Below are 13,340 nucleotides of genomic sequence, written 5' to 3'. Positions count from 1 at the left end.
TTCTTTCAGATAACTTATCATGGTTTGTAAATATACATTTGCACAATTACTTTTTCCCTGTCTTATCTCCCATTAGGGCTGATCTCTTATTAGGTGGCAGACTCCGTAAGGGCTGGGGTGGAATCTGTTCTGTTCACTCCATTATCTCCAACACCTCAGCACACAGCATGCTACACAGGAGCTGCTTGATAAAAATTTGCTGAATGAGTGAATGAAGCTGGGTCTGAAGGCTAAGTGGAAGTTAGCCAGGAACAGGTGGTTTAGGGGTGAAGACTGTTCCGTGCAGAGGGAACAGCAGCAAGGCCTGAACATCAAGAATTCAAAAAGTGGCCGGGCATGGTGGCTCACGCCTGTAATCCCAGCACTTTGAGAGGCTGAGGCAGGAGGACTGCTTGAGCCCAGGAGTTTAAGACCAGCCTGGGCAACACAGTGAGAGCCTGTCTCAGTTAAAAAAAAGAAAAAAAAGAAAAAGAATTTAAAAAGTTAAGCCCAGCTGAAGTACAGAGTTGGGTGTCAGAAGTGGGATGAGGCTGCTACAGTAAAGCTGCCTAAGGAGGTTGGGCTTGTCCCAAGAGCAATGTGGCATCTTAGAAGGGTTTGGGGCAAGGAACGAGCATAATCCTAGAGGAGACTTTTCTGAGCAACACCCTTTAAGGCTCTCACTTGGGAGGCCACCATTTGTCCTCCACCCTTCCCCTACTTCTGTTTACAAACTTACTGCTCACAGTACTGGCCAGTGTAGCCGGGTTCGCAGGCTGTGCAGCGGTACCCACCGGCTCCCAGGCTCTCACAGGTGCGGGAAAACCTGGGATCGGGGAGGCAAAGGTCAGGTCATGGGAAGCCCAATCTCCATCTTGCTCCCTTCACTTCTGCCCCAAAAGCCAATGCAACGCCTTCCATTCATTCTCCAGTGGAAGTGTGTCCTTGGGCCTTGAGCTAGGGTACCCACATGTTCTCTGGGTTGGTCAGTGGGCAGGCACAGGGCTGGCAGTCCTCAGGCGTCCCAGCTGTGGCATCTCCGTAGTAGCCAGGGGCACAAAGCTCGCAGAACTCCCCTGCGGCATTGTGCTGGCATTGCTGCAGGGCACAAGGGGGCAGGCACCAGCCATTAGGCCAAATTTACCAGAAGCCTTTCAGGGTTGTAATCCCTTGATCTAGAAATTCCAAGTTTGTGAACTCATCTTAAAGAAAGAATCATGGAAGGGCACAAACATTTCATTACAAGGACACTCATCTCCATGGTGTTTATAAAAAGCAAAATGGGCTGGGCACAGTGGCTCATGGCTGTAATCCCAGCACTCTGGGAGGCCGAGGCGGGTGGATCACCTGAGGTCAGGAGTTCAAGGCCAACTGGCCAACATGGTGAAATCCCATCTCTACTAAAAAATACAAAAATTAGCTGGGTGTGGTGTTGGGTGTCTGTAGTCCCAGCTACTCGGGAGGCTGAGGCAGGAGAGTTGCTTGAATGCAGGAGGTGGAGGTTGGAGTGAGCCAAGATTGCGCCACTGCACTCCACCCTGGGCAACAGAGTGAGACTCCATCTCAAAAAAAAAAAAAAAAAAGCAAAAAAAAGCTATAAACAAACCTAAACATCCATGAATAGGGAATTGGATAAATTAAAAAGTATATCCATCCAAATGGCTGTCAAAAAGGGTGATGCTAATTCTATTTTCTCCCTAAGTACCTGTGATAGCAAAGGAAAGGTACACACTCAGGTATCTGGGGGCAGAGCACTAAAAATGTGTATTGTCAGCTGGGCACAGTGGCTCACGCCTGTAATCCCAGCACTTTGGGAGGCCAAGGTGGGCGGATCACCTGAGATCAGGAGTTTGAGACCAGCCTGCCAACATGGTGAAATCCCATCTCTACTAAAAACACAAAAATTCGCCAGGCTTGGTGGCCGATGCCTGTAATCCCAGCTACTCCGGAGGCTGAGGCAGGAGAATGGTGTGAACCTGGGAGGCGGAGCTTGCAGTGAGCCGACAAAAAAAAAAAAAAAAAGGCTGGGCGTGGTGGCTCACACCTGTAATCCCAGCACTTTGGGAGGCCAAGGCGGGTGGATCATGAGGTCAGGAGATCGAGACCATCCTGACTAACACGGTGAAACCCCGCCTCTACTAAAAATACAAAAAATTAGCCAGGTGTGGTAGCAGGCGCCTGTAGTCCCAGCTACTCGGGAGGCTGAGGCAGGAGAATGGTGTGAACCTGGGAGGTGGAGCTTGCAGTGAGCCTAGATCGCGCCACTGCACTCCAGCCTGGGTGACAGAGCAAGACTCTGTCTCAAAAAAAAAAAAAAAAAAAGAAAAGAAAAAGAAAATACGTGCATCCTCATAAAAATATGTGGGTTACAGATTCTCCTCCAAAGAGATTCATGTTTGTGGTATCAACATAGGGTGTTCCTTGCTCCAAGTTTAGGTTATGGCTGTCAACCACCTGCCCCTTCACTGCGTACCCCGGGGGGCTATATACATGCTACTCTGAAAAGTCAAGATATAAAAAATATACATAATGAGGCCAGGCACAGTGGCTCGTGTCTGTAGTCCCAGCTACTCGGGAGGCTGAGGCATGAGAATCACTTGAACCCAAGAGGCAGAACGAAACTGAGACCCTGTCTCAAAAAAAAAAAAAAAAAAAAATTAAAAAGGCCAGGTGTGGTAGCTCACGCCTGTAATCCCAGCACTTTGGGAGGCCAAGGCAGGTAAGTTGCTTGAGCTCAGGAGTTGAAGACCTTCTGAGCAACAAAGTGAGATCCCATCTCTATTAGATAAAAAAATGTTTTTTAAGAAAAAGAAAAAATAGTAAAGAACCAAAGTTTTCTTTACACAGAAGGATGTTATTCCATAGCTCTGGCCACCCCACCATCCCCGGTGACCTGGCCTGCTGACCCAGGTGCTTTGAACCACAGGCCATGCCCCATGACCCTGATCCCGTGGATTGATGCCTGCCTTGTCCAGCCCTGGTCCCCCACCCAGGCCCAGCTGAGCTGACCCCCTGTCCCGGCCTCGCTTGCAACTCACCGAGCAGGCCCCAGTCTCTGGGTGGCACAGGTCTGAGTGGCCATTGCATTCACACAGCTCGCAGTGGCCGAGGTAGAGCCCACTCCCGGTGCGCGTGTAGCCGGGGGCACAGTCCTAGGGGCAGAGAGGAAGGTTGGCCTCTGTTCCCAACGTGCCCCACCCACAGCCAGCAGACCCAGAACCCCTCCCTCTAGCGTCCTCCCAGGGGTGACACCCTGGAACATCACAGGCTGGCGCCCCTCCTTCCCCACTTCTGCTCCGTCTGTCCTCCCGCCCACGGCCCTCTCCCAGTCCACACTGTTCACCTTTGGGAGGTATCTCTATGCTGTGCTTTGGGCCGGAGTAATCTGTGTTTCTGAATTGGCTCCCTGTCTCTGGTGGGCCCCCTCAAGGGCATGAACTGGGTTTTAACCTCTGGAGAGTGTGGCCCAAGCTTGAGGCTGCACTGCCCAGTGGTTAGGACATGCTAGGCTTTGGAATCAATCAGACCCAGGTTCAAATTAGTTTCTGCCACACATTAGCCGTGTGCCCTTGGGACACACTCGCCCCTCAGCACCTCTATTTTTTTACCCGTTAAAGGGGATAACGATACGTAACTCAGGGCTGTCGGGAGGAATACATGCGGGGCCCAGATGCAGGGGTCATTATAGTTACGATGGTAATCAAGGCTGCGGCAATGCCGGCTGACTTGCTTGCTGATGCCTCTGTGCCTGTGCAGATGTGGCGCAGCCGGCCATACACTCACCTGGCAGGACAGACCGATGTAGCCTGGGGGGCAGCGGCACTCCTCCACCTCGACGGCGCGGGGTCCGTTTGAGGGCCCCGGCTGGGCGACCTCCAGGCTGACTGCGCTGATGCTGGCCGCCAGCGGCACGGAGGAGAACGTGGCCTGGATCAGGAGCTCATCCAGGTCGGCCAGTGCCATCAGGAGGTGCTCGCGTGTAGCCGGCTGCCCATCGGGCCGGCGCCAGAATTCCTGGGTTGGGGGTGGCAACGTGGGAGGGGGCAGTGGGCTTTGTGGGCTGCTCCTACAGTTACCACCCCCCAACTCCTGCCTTACAGGCACTGACTGAGGGCTGCCAGGTGAAGGTTGGGGAGCGAGAGGCAGGGTGGGCATCAAAGCCAGGCTCCGAGTCAGGGTGGAGGGTGGGTGGGGTTAGACACAGCGTGGCCAGGTGCCCCTTACCTCTCGGAACACGATCTCGTAGCTCCTCCTCTCGGGGCCCTGCAGCGCTGGCTGGGAGGCCACTAGCATGATATTGTTGCCCTGGAAAGACACCAGCAGGATTGGAAGGGGAGCTGAGAGGTCCCTGGGGTACCAGGGTGTCCTCCACTAGTCCTAGATTCTCTGTAACCCCCAGCCTTCCACCTCTCTGCTCTCCCAAGCTCATGCGCCCAAAGGAGTCAGGCATATGCCCACTGCCCCCTTCTCCCAGCAGCAGGATCCTCTGCTTGGGTAGTGTCCAACCAGGCAGGGATGTGGGGGCACGGGCCTAACTCCCCCAGCCTATGCCAGGAAACTGAGTGCTGGATGGAAAGGACAAAAGACAAATGCCGAGGGTACCCCTGGCTTCCATCCTGCCCTTCTGCCCGCCCAGCACGGCGTCCAAATGCTCACCGTGATCTGCACATCGGGGTCAGAGAGTGGGCTGCCCTGTGGGCCTGCCGTGTAGGAGAGGGTGTATCGCAACTTCCCACCGTAGGCCGCCACCTGCAAAGAGGCAAGCCCAGAGGTCACAGGCTGACCTTGGGGTGTGAGTGTTGGACCATATAGGTGAGGGATGGAGCATCTGGCGGCCTTTTTGCACCTGTGCCACACTCTCCCACCCCCTCCCTGCCCAAACCAAGAGGCCAGGGTGCATGGTTGCCTGGGAAACAGGACATTTCTCAGTTCCTCTGCAGCCCCAGACATGGTGGTGATGATGCTGAGCAGCCTCTTTGCTCTGCAAGGTTCTCTATTCCCCATTGCCTGATGGTGCTGGTAAACAAACTCCAGGTCTGCTTTCATTTACAGGAATTTCCCATAAGGCAGACAAAGATAATGACAATGACCACCATGGGGAGGCTGTGGAAGCTTCAAAAGTTCTCAGCCATGGGGGTGGGGCTTAGGGCAGCCCCTCGGAGGCCTTGCCTCCTAGGCAGGTGGTTTTTGTTTGCCCAGAATCCAGTTCCTCCTTTCTAGAAACTAAACCATGGTCTTCTATAAAGAACAACTCTCTTCGCACATGCAGACCATGTGGTCTGAGGGCCCTGATCCCCTCCTCCTCTATAGTGGAGACATGAGCCAGGCCTGGCCAATCTTTATAACCTACCACTGCCCTTTGCCACCCCATCAGGGATAGACAAGTAACCTGGGCACTTCTGCTCTTTCTACCAGGCCAGAGAAAGTCCCTTCTGCCATCAGATGAGAAGCTGGAGAACCAAGATAAAGCCCTAATGAGCCCCTGGATAAGGCCATGCCTGATACCAGACATGCTTAGACTCCGCAGTTGCATGAGCCGATAAGATTCTTTGTTGCAGACAAGCCCACTGGACTTGGGCACTGTGTTGCTCATGACCAGAGAGTCCTTACTCTTGCTGCAGCGGACCTTCACGTGGACAGCTGAGGCCCCCCAGCTCTGCCCCATAGGACTTTCCTTTCTCTTCTCTGCCACCAGGGCTGACATTCATCTCTATACCAAACTGCATCAAGCCTACCCCTTTGTTCATTTCTGTGTTCACTCAGCTAACCAGCATTTATCAAACACCTACTGATTAAACACACAGCCCTGGGCTACATGGCTACAGGGATATTCTCCATGAGCTCAAGGCATGGTAAGGAATTTTGGAGTGTAACCAAATAACCATAAAATAACTGGTTTCCTGCTTGCTTTGAATGCCAGCAAGTTCACAGCCATTTCTGGGACCGACTTTCTAGCAAGTTGCAGGTGTGTATAGCACAGTGATTTTTTAAAAATTTTTATTTATTTTTTCACTTTTTAAAAAATAGAGATGGGGTCGCCTTATGTTGCTCAGGCACTTATTATTATTATTTTTTTTTAAATAGAGATGGGGTCGCCTTATGTTGCTCAGGCTGGTCTCAAACTCCTGGACTCAAGTGATCATCCTGCCTCAGCCTCCCAAAATGCTGGGATTACAGGCATGAGCCACTGTGCCTGGCCGATTTATTTTTTTAGAGACAGCATTTCGCTATGTTGCTTAAGCTGGTCTCAACTCCTGGCCTGAAGCGATCTTCCAGCCTCAGTCTCCCAAAGTGCTGGGATTACAGGTGTGAGCTGTTGTACCCAGATCCAGCATAATGATTAAAACGGCAGACTCCACGGTCTGAATGACCTGGGTTCAAACTAGCTCTAAACTGGCTATACAGCCTTGGACAAGTCACTTCACCTCTCTGAGCCCTACTTTCCTCACATGGAAACGGAAGTAAAAGTAATACCCACTTTGAAGGGTATCATGAGGATTAAGTAATACAGGACACAAATGGTGATGTACTCCACACAGTTTGAGAATGCACATCACGCTCCATAACCCTGCAGTACTCCAGCTCCACCCTTGGCTCCAGCAGATCATTTCTTATCCTCACCCCTCAACCTCCCTGTCTCACTTCTCTGAATGTACCTTGTGACATGTCATGCCTATTCTTTTTTTTGTTTGTTTTTTGAGATGGAATTTCACTCTTGTTGCCCAGGCTGGAGTACAGTGGCACAATCTCGGCTCTCTGTAACCTCTGCCTCCCGGGTTCAAGTGATTCTCCCCCTTCAGCCTCCCAAGTAGTGGGATTAAAGGTGCCTGCCAACACGCCCAGCTAGTTTTAGTATTTTTAGTAGAGACAGTGTTTCACCATGTTGGCCAGGCTGGTCTCGAACTCCTGACCTCAGGTGTTCGCCTGCCCCAGTCTCCCAAATTGTTGGGATTACAGGCGTAAGCCACCGCGCCCAGCCTGTTATGTGTATTCTTAAGAGGTACTTGAAATTGTTGGAACAAAATAGAGGCAGTATCAATACTCATCTAAGGCCAATGCCAGCACTCATGATGATAATAATAATGATACTGATGGTGACAGGAATGATAATCGGATGGACAGGGAGCTCTGGGAGGCCAGGGCCCACTCTGCCTGTACACGATGCAGCACACAGTAAATACTTAATTAATGCTTCTTGAATGACTGAGTGAAGTACCAAAAACTAGGCCAGCATCTAGACACAAGGTCAAGGAAGCCCAGAGAAAAGGCACTAGAGAAACCCTCCCAGGCGAGACAGCTCCTCTGACAGGGGTCAGGGGTCAGGGGCCAGGGGTCAGGGCTCAGGGCCCGCTGAAGGACAGGGGCAGAGCTGAGTTCAGTCTCAGCTGTGCTCTGACCTGAACGTGAGACCCCAGACAAGTCTCTACCCACCGTGAGCCTCGGTCTCCCCATTTGTGTCACAAAGGGCCTTGACAAAGGGCCCTCTGATATTTTAGGATTCTATGACACCCCTATAATCCCCCCAAATCCTTGTTACCTTGTCCCCCAGGAAGGCCCGGGGCAGCTGCCAGTAATAGAGGCTTCCAGGAAGCAGAGAGAAGCCTTCGTAGGAGAGAGAGAACTAGGAGGGAAGGGCAGGTGGTGAGAGCCGAGGGGAGCGGGGGTGGGGGTGGGAGGGTGGAGGTGGTTCCAGCAGGGGTGGACCGTCATGGGAGGGAGGCCTGGTGGCAGGGCAGAGAGACAGAGCCCCCCCACTCCCACCCGACAGTGCGGGTCCTGGCCCTGCTCTTTGGACGACTTTCTTCCCAATCCCGGCCCCGGTCCCCAACTGCTCTCTCTGGGCGTTGCCTGGGTCGGCTTCTCCTCCTATCTGGTGGGTCTCTTTTGTGGACCCCAACGTTTACACAGCACATCAGTACACAATTTCAATGGGGTGGCTCCTTTCATATGTATTTGAAAGAGAGTAACCAGCCTGAGTTGGTATATGATTGATTTGAAGGAAAACTGGAAAGAAATAATAGTCCAAGTAGTTCACAGAAATTGGTGAAGTTGGTTCAGAAATGACTGAAGTCTAGAAAGCATGGTGGGTGGGGATCCCTTGATGGGCACCTTGGCACATACCTTAGAGCCTGGTGAGAAAGACAGAGAAGCTGAGGAAGAGGAGGAGGAGGAGGAGGAGGAGGAAGAAGGAGGTGCTGCTCGCAGAGCAGCTGCAGGCTGGGGATGAGGAGAGAGCCCCTGGGGAGGGGGTTGGGGGTGGGCAGCAAAGCTGGACAGGAGCTGCCAGATCTCAGCATCCATCCGTCTCTGAGCCTCGTCCACCTGGGGGACCAGGAGCCAAAGAGTGGCAGAAGGGAGCAGAGAGGGACAGAAAGGACGTCCGTGAGGCTTCACTTCCCCGCGGGCCCAGCCAGCCACCCGCTCTGCACTGTCTGCTCACAAGTGCTGATACCTGGCACTCTGGCCCTTGTACCCACTGCCCTCTTGTTCCTCCTGAGCCAGGCAGGGATATCCTGGGATGGGTTTGGCTGCCTAAGGGCCGTGACTGATGGGAGAAGCCCTACAAAGGGTGCCCAGCAAGGGAGGGTCAGAAGTGCTGGAGGCAGCCCCCGGGGCATCTGGAGGGGGTTGTTGCTCCTCGGCCTGACTCTCTGTGTGTGCCCTGGCACCAGCCCAAGCCATTCATTGTTCTGGAATGTTTCCCAGGGGTGACACCAGAGCAGACCAGGCATCAGGCTGGGGCCTGGCCTGGCATAGGGGAAATGGCCCAGGAAAGCTGGAGTCTTCGCTCAGGTGCCTGCCTAGACTCAGCTCTCTGGTCTCCTCCCTGTGGCCCTAGGTACAACCTGTCCTAGCCAGGTCCTCAGTTACCTGTGATGCCCGCTGTGCCCGGTCCCTGCCCTCTGGGGGCTCTGGGATCCTCCCAGCTGTCACGGCTGCCCGCAACTGCTCCTCTGAGAGGGATGTGCGGTTCTGATGAAATGGAGGGAGCAGGCCAGCTAAGACCTCCCAAGGTCGTAGAGCTAGAACCATGGGCAGGGTCCTCTACCCATGGATGTGGTAGTCAGAAAGGCCCACACTAATTAGGAAGAAAGATGCATGCCCCCCTCTCCAGGCTGGCACCCAAGGGTTAACTCCAGGCCGCCCACATGCACACGGAGGAGGGTTAATGGTGGTTGCTTGAGAGGCAGGGCCAGAGGAACCTGGGGGGCTACATACAGTCATGTGGATTAGCATCGGGTTAGTCTCCTTGCTACCTCAGTTGCCATTCTGACTTCAGACAGTTGGCACCAGGACCAGACCACACAGCAGGTGAGGCAAGGTGAGGCACATACCCTCCTGGCTCCAACCCTGGGGCCATGGGACACTGCCTGGGTTCATGCAGACCCCCAATGCCTTGGGCACTGTGCATCTCCTCACACACGGCTGGGAGCACCCGAGAAGGCACCACGCCCCAGCACACCAACTTCACACCACGCACATCCTGGGCCTACCTGGTGAGCCCGGCGCATCTGCGCAAAGTACGCCTCCCGCTATGGGGCGCAGGGAAATGCCAGGACAGGAGACAGAGATAGGTCTGAGAATTGCAGGACAGGGCAGCAGGGAGGCCAGGAGACAGCGAACCCCAGAAGGGAGAGGGGAGAAGGGACCAGAAGGCAGCCAGCCCCGGGAGAAGCCTGGAGTACCTGGCTGTGTCCAAGGAACAGGGACGGGGCAACCCCAGAGTGCCCCCTCCTAGGTGCCCCGGCCCCCTCACCCCTTGCCTGGGGGCACATCTGCTGGAACACTGGCCTTGACCGGCAGTGGATTCCTGGGCCAAGACCCACTTGCCCTGGGTGCCACCAGATGCCTGTGCTGCTCAAGAACACATTTGGGCAGGCTGTCCCAGAGCCCACCCCTGAGCCCCTGCCCCCCAACAACACCATCACACCATTGCCACCACCATCATCACTACCTTCCCACCAGACCCTGTTCTGGAGTAGCAAAGACAGGTTCACCTCTGACTGGCAGAGTATTTGTTTTTTTTTTTTTTTTTGAGACAGGGTCTTACTCTGTCACCCAGGCTGGAGTGCAATGGTGCAATTATGGCTCACTGCAACCACCCCCTCCTGGGCACCAGTGATCCTCCCACCTCAGCCTCCCTAAGTAGCTGGGACTACAGGCATGCACCAACACGCCCAGCTAATTTTTTGTATTTTTTGTAGGGACGGGGTTTCGTCACATTGCCCAGGCTGGTCTCAAACTCCTGAGCTCAAGTGGTCCTTCTGCCTCAGCCTTCCAAAGTGCTGGGATTACAGGTGTGGGCTCTGGCCTTTGGCAGAGCATTTGAAGGGCAGCATCTGACCTGGGTTTGGATCCCAGCATTCCCACCTCCCAGCTGCGGGGCTTTGGGTAAGTTACTGAGCCCCTCTTGCCTTATTTATGAAATGGGGCAGTAGCAGGACCTGGCTCACACAGCTGTGATCTATGACTTGTAAGGGACGCTGCCTAGCACATAGTGAGAGCTCAACACACATGACCTATCATGAGAATTACTGTGTCTAACACAAGCACAGAGCCAGAAGCGTGGATGAGTGAAGTCGGAGCAGGCACGCGAATGACACTGAGACTGTCTCACTTGTCTTTATATTTCCCGGCCTCTCTCAGATCTGTTTGTAGAATAACTGCATGAAAGCTAAAAGTCATGAACAGCTGAGCACTTATTATGTGCCAGGCACGATCTCCAATCCCCTCAGCCACCATGAAGTTGAGGTTTATCAAATGGTATCCGGCTGGCAAGCAGCAGAGCTGGGGTTCAGACCGATGTCTATGGGACCGCAAAAGCCACGTGCCTAACCACGATATGGCCATGCAGGTGGCAGGTGCCTGCCTGCTGAGACAGCGCAGAGGTGAACTCATGTCTGAGTCACAGCTGACCCTGGTGCCGGGCTGGGGCCCACCTTGTCTCCCTGGTATGTCTCCGGCAGCTGCCAGTAGAAGGACTCGTGGCCGAGTTGGGCGAAGTTGCCAAAAGAGAGCTGGGCACCCTCGGGCACGGGTTCCACAGTGAATTCTCCTGTCAGGCGGCTGTTCCGCTGTGGGTTCACCAGGGCAAAGCCTTGGAAGTCCCCAGGGGCAAAGTGGGTGGAGATCTGGCAGGGGAAAAAGGAGGGGGCGTCAGCCTGGGCACTGGGGTGCCTTGGTGGGGGATGGAGTACCTTGGTGGGGAATGGGGCACGGGAGGGTGTTAAGGTGCGGAATGGGGTCCTGCTGAGATCAGGGCTACGAGAGTAATAATGGGGACATATGAGGGTATTGAGGCAGGGATGAGGGTCGCTGGGCTCAGTGTTGAGATGGACAGTAACAGGCAGCAGGTGGCAACTCCACCTGGGGCTGGGCAGCACAGGCTCTCACCAGGTGGCGTGTGTAGGCGGAGCTGGCGCACTGCTGGGTGATGCCCATACAGAAGCAGGGCAGACAGCCGTCGGGGTTGCTGGCACTCAGGTGGAAGTGGTGGGGCCGGCAGTGGCTGCAAGTGAGGCCTTCCACCTGGGCCTGGGTAGATGGATGGAAGGAGACAGGCAGGGGACTCAGTGGGTCTCCTGCACCCCCAGCAGCCTGAGGCCAGCCTCCCTGGCCACTTCCAGCAGCCCCGAGCAGCCCCTGCCCTGTCCCCCATGCCCTGTCCCCCATGCCCAGGTCTCAGCTTCCACCAGATGCTGCCTGATTTCCCCGCAGGGTCCGGGCAGTGGGGCAGAGCAGGCCCCTCAGGGGCAGGGATTCGGACTGACCTTGCACTGGCACTGACCAGCAGCATCACACTGGCTGCTGATGCTGCCTTGGGAGTCACAGTTGCAGCCTATGGGCCCTGGCACCTGGCTGTCTCCTGAGGTGGAAGAAAGCCATGGCTGAAGCCCCAAACCCGCCACCCAGCACCCCTCTTCCCTCCACTCTGCTCACCTCTGAGCGGGAGCTCTGATTTCTGATGTGAGCACTCAACACTCTCACGACAGCCCTCAGAGGTGGTGGGGCCTGCTCCTATCCCCATTTCACAGATGAAGAAACAGGCTCGGACAGGCAAAGCCAAAAGGGAGTAAAAGCTTCTGTCCTAGCTCCGCCCTAGGGACTCTGGGTAACCCGACCCCAACAACCTCCCCAATCCTACTCACTCTGGCATGGCTGGCCCTGGCTGGGGTTGCCATAGTAGCCAGGGGCACACCTGCAGACAGAAAAAGCCTCTGATAAATTTTGGATGAAGGGAAGCAGAACCCCAGGGCTGGGCTGGGGGCCCCATATTGAATTCAATGGCCTCGTGCACGGAAGAAACCAACAGCCTGACTTGCCCATGTTACGGGGAAACTGGGCAGAGAAGAGCAGGGACGCGCTCTGGACCGCACAGCCAGTGAATCGGGGCAGTCAGGAACCCAGGAGCTTCAGAAAGAAGCAGGGGTTTTGTGGGAAGACTCTGGCCTGGATGGGGCAGGGGGCCAGGGGGCTGAAGGTGAACCGTAGGCTAGGATGTGTGTCTGAGGGTCTTGAATTCTGGGCTAGAGGTTGAGCCTCCCGAGGAGGGGAGCTGACTGTCTTCTGGGGCCTGTGCAAGGTTAAGAGTGAGAGGCATCCCTGATTCCTCTGGCTGGGCCCTGCCTGAGGACTCCAGGGACACCCCCTGTGCGCATCCCCCCACCCTCTCCACCCCCTGCCTCACCTCTCACAGTGACGCCCACTGTGGCCTGGGGAGCACGCATCACAGGTGGGGTGGCCGTCTGTGTCCAGAAAACAAGTGTGGGCAGCCCTGAGTGTGGGGGCAGATTTCTAGTCAGGAACGCAGTGGCTCCTTCCTCTCCCCCAATCCTCCTTCAGGACCGGGGGAGAGGGGAGGGGAAGAACAGCCATGTGAACTCGTGTCCTGAGTGCCACTGCATGCCTGGCACTATGCTAAGAGTTCCACATGCATAGCCTCATTCAACTCTCACACAAGGGGCTGAGGAGGGTGGACTACCCCATTTCACAGATGAGGCAGCTGAGGCCCTGAAAGTGAAGTGTATCTCACACCAAGTGACACTGAGGAGGTGGCAAGGCCAGGATTTAACCACTGCCTCTCAGAAGGGCCATGGACGAAGTGGGTGTGGGGGGGGGTGGTAGACATTTCAGGAAAGGGCAGGTGCAGGCAGGGACCGGACGCACTGGCCGGCAGCAGGGCCTCCGTAGCAGGGGCACAGCTGGCAGTCCTGTGGTGTCCCCCGCTGGGCGTCCCCGTAGTATCCTGGCTGGCACTGCTCACACCGAGGGCCCTCCGTGTGATGCTGGCAGCCCTGGAGGAGCAGGATGTGAGTTGAGGCTGGGCCTCCAGAGGCCACAGATTGCTGGGGTGGGTGGAA

At 55.2% G+C, this 13,340-nt stretch overlaps 1 protein-coding gene across 4 annotated transcripts in view; it reads right to left on the bottom strand.

Annotated features, from left to right (window-relative positions):
* The window catches only part of HSPG2 (heparan sulfate proteoglycan 2), a 116,695-nt gene that overhangs the window by 38,685 nt on the left and 64,670 nt on the right, over positions 1-13,340 (bottom strand). For all 4 annotated transcript variants that reach the window (XM_063658800.1, XM_054502323.2, XM_063658801.1 and 1 more), the window contains exons 28-39: positions 13,147-13,274; positions 12,668-12,754; positions 12,129-12,178; positions 11,751-11,845; positions 11,374-11,514; positions 10,920-11,111; positions 4,636-4,728; positions 4,204-4,284; positions 3,763-3,993; positions 3,018-3,131; positions 950-1,077; positions 719-805 (exon numbers count right to left, since the gene is read on the bottom strand). In XM_063658800.1, the coding sequence (XP_063514870.1) occupies positions 719-805; positions 950-1,077; positions 3,018-3,131; positions 3,763-3,993; positions 4,204-4,284; positions 4,636-4,728; positions 10,920-11,111; positions 11,374-11,514; positions 11,751-11,845; positions 12,129-12,178; positions 12,668-12,754; positions 13,147-13,274 (1,427 nt within the window). The remainder of the gene's footprint in view (positions 1-718; positions 806-949; positions 1,078-3,017; positions 3,132-3,762; positions 3,994-4,203; positions 4,285-4,635; positions 4,729-10,919; positions 11,112-11,373; positions 11,515-11,750; positions 11,846-12,128; positions 12,179-12,667; positions 12,755-13,146; positions 13,275-13,340) is intronic.

The sequence above is a fragment of the Pongo pygmaeus genome, chromosome 1 (assembly GCF_028885625.2).
Source record: "Pongo pygmaeus isolate AG05252 chromosome 1, NHGRI_mPonPyg2-v2.0_pri, whole genome shotgun sequence".
NCBI classification, from domain to species: domain Eukaryota; kingdom Metazoa; phylum Chordata; class Mammalia; order Primates; family Hominidae; genus Pongo; species Pongo pygmaeus.
Note: the sequence above shows the minus strand (reverse complement) of the source record. Positions and strands in the feature narration are given on the sequence as shown.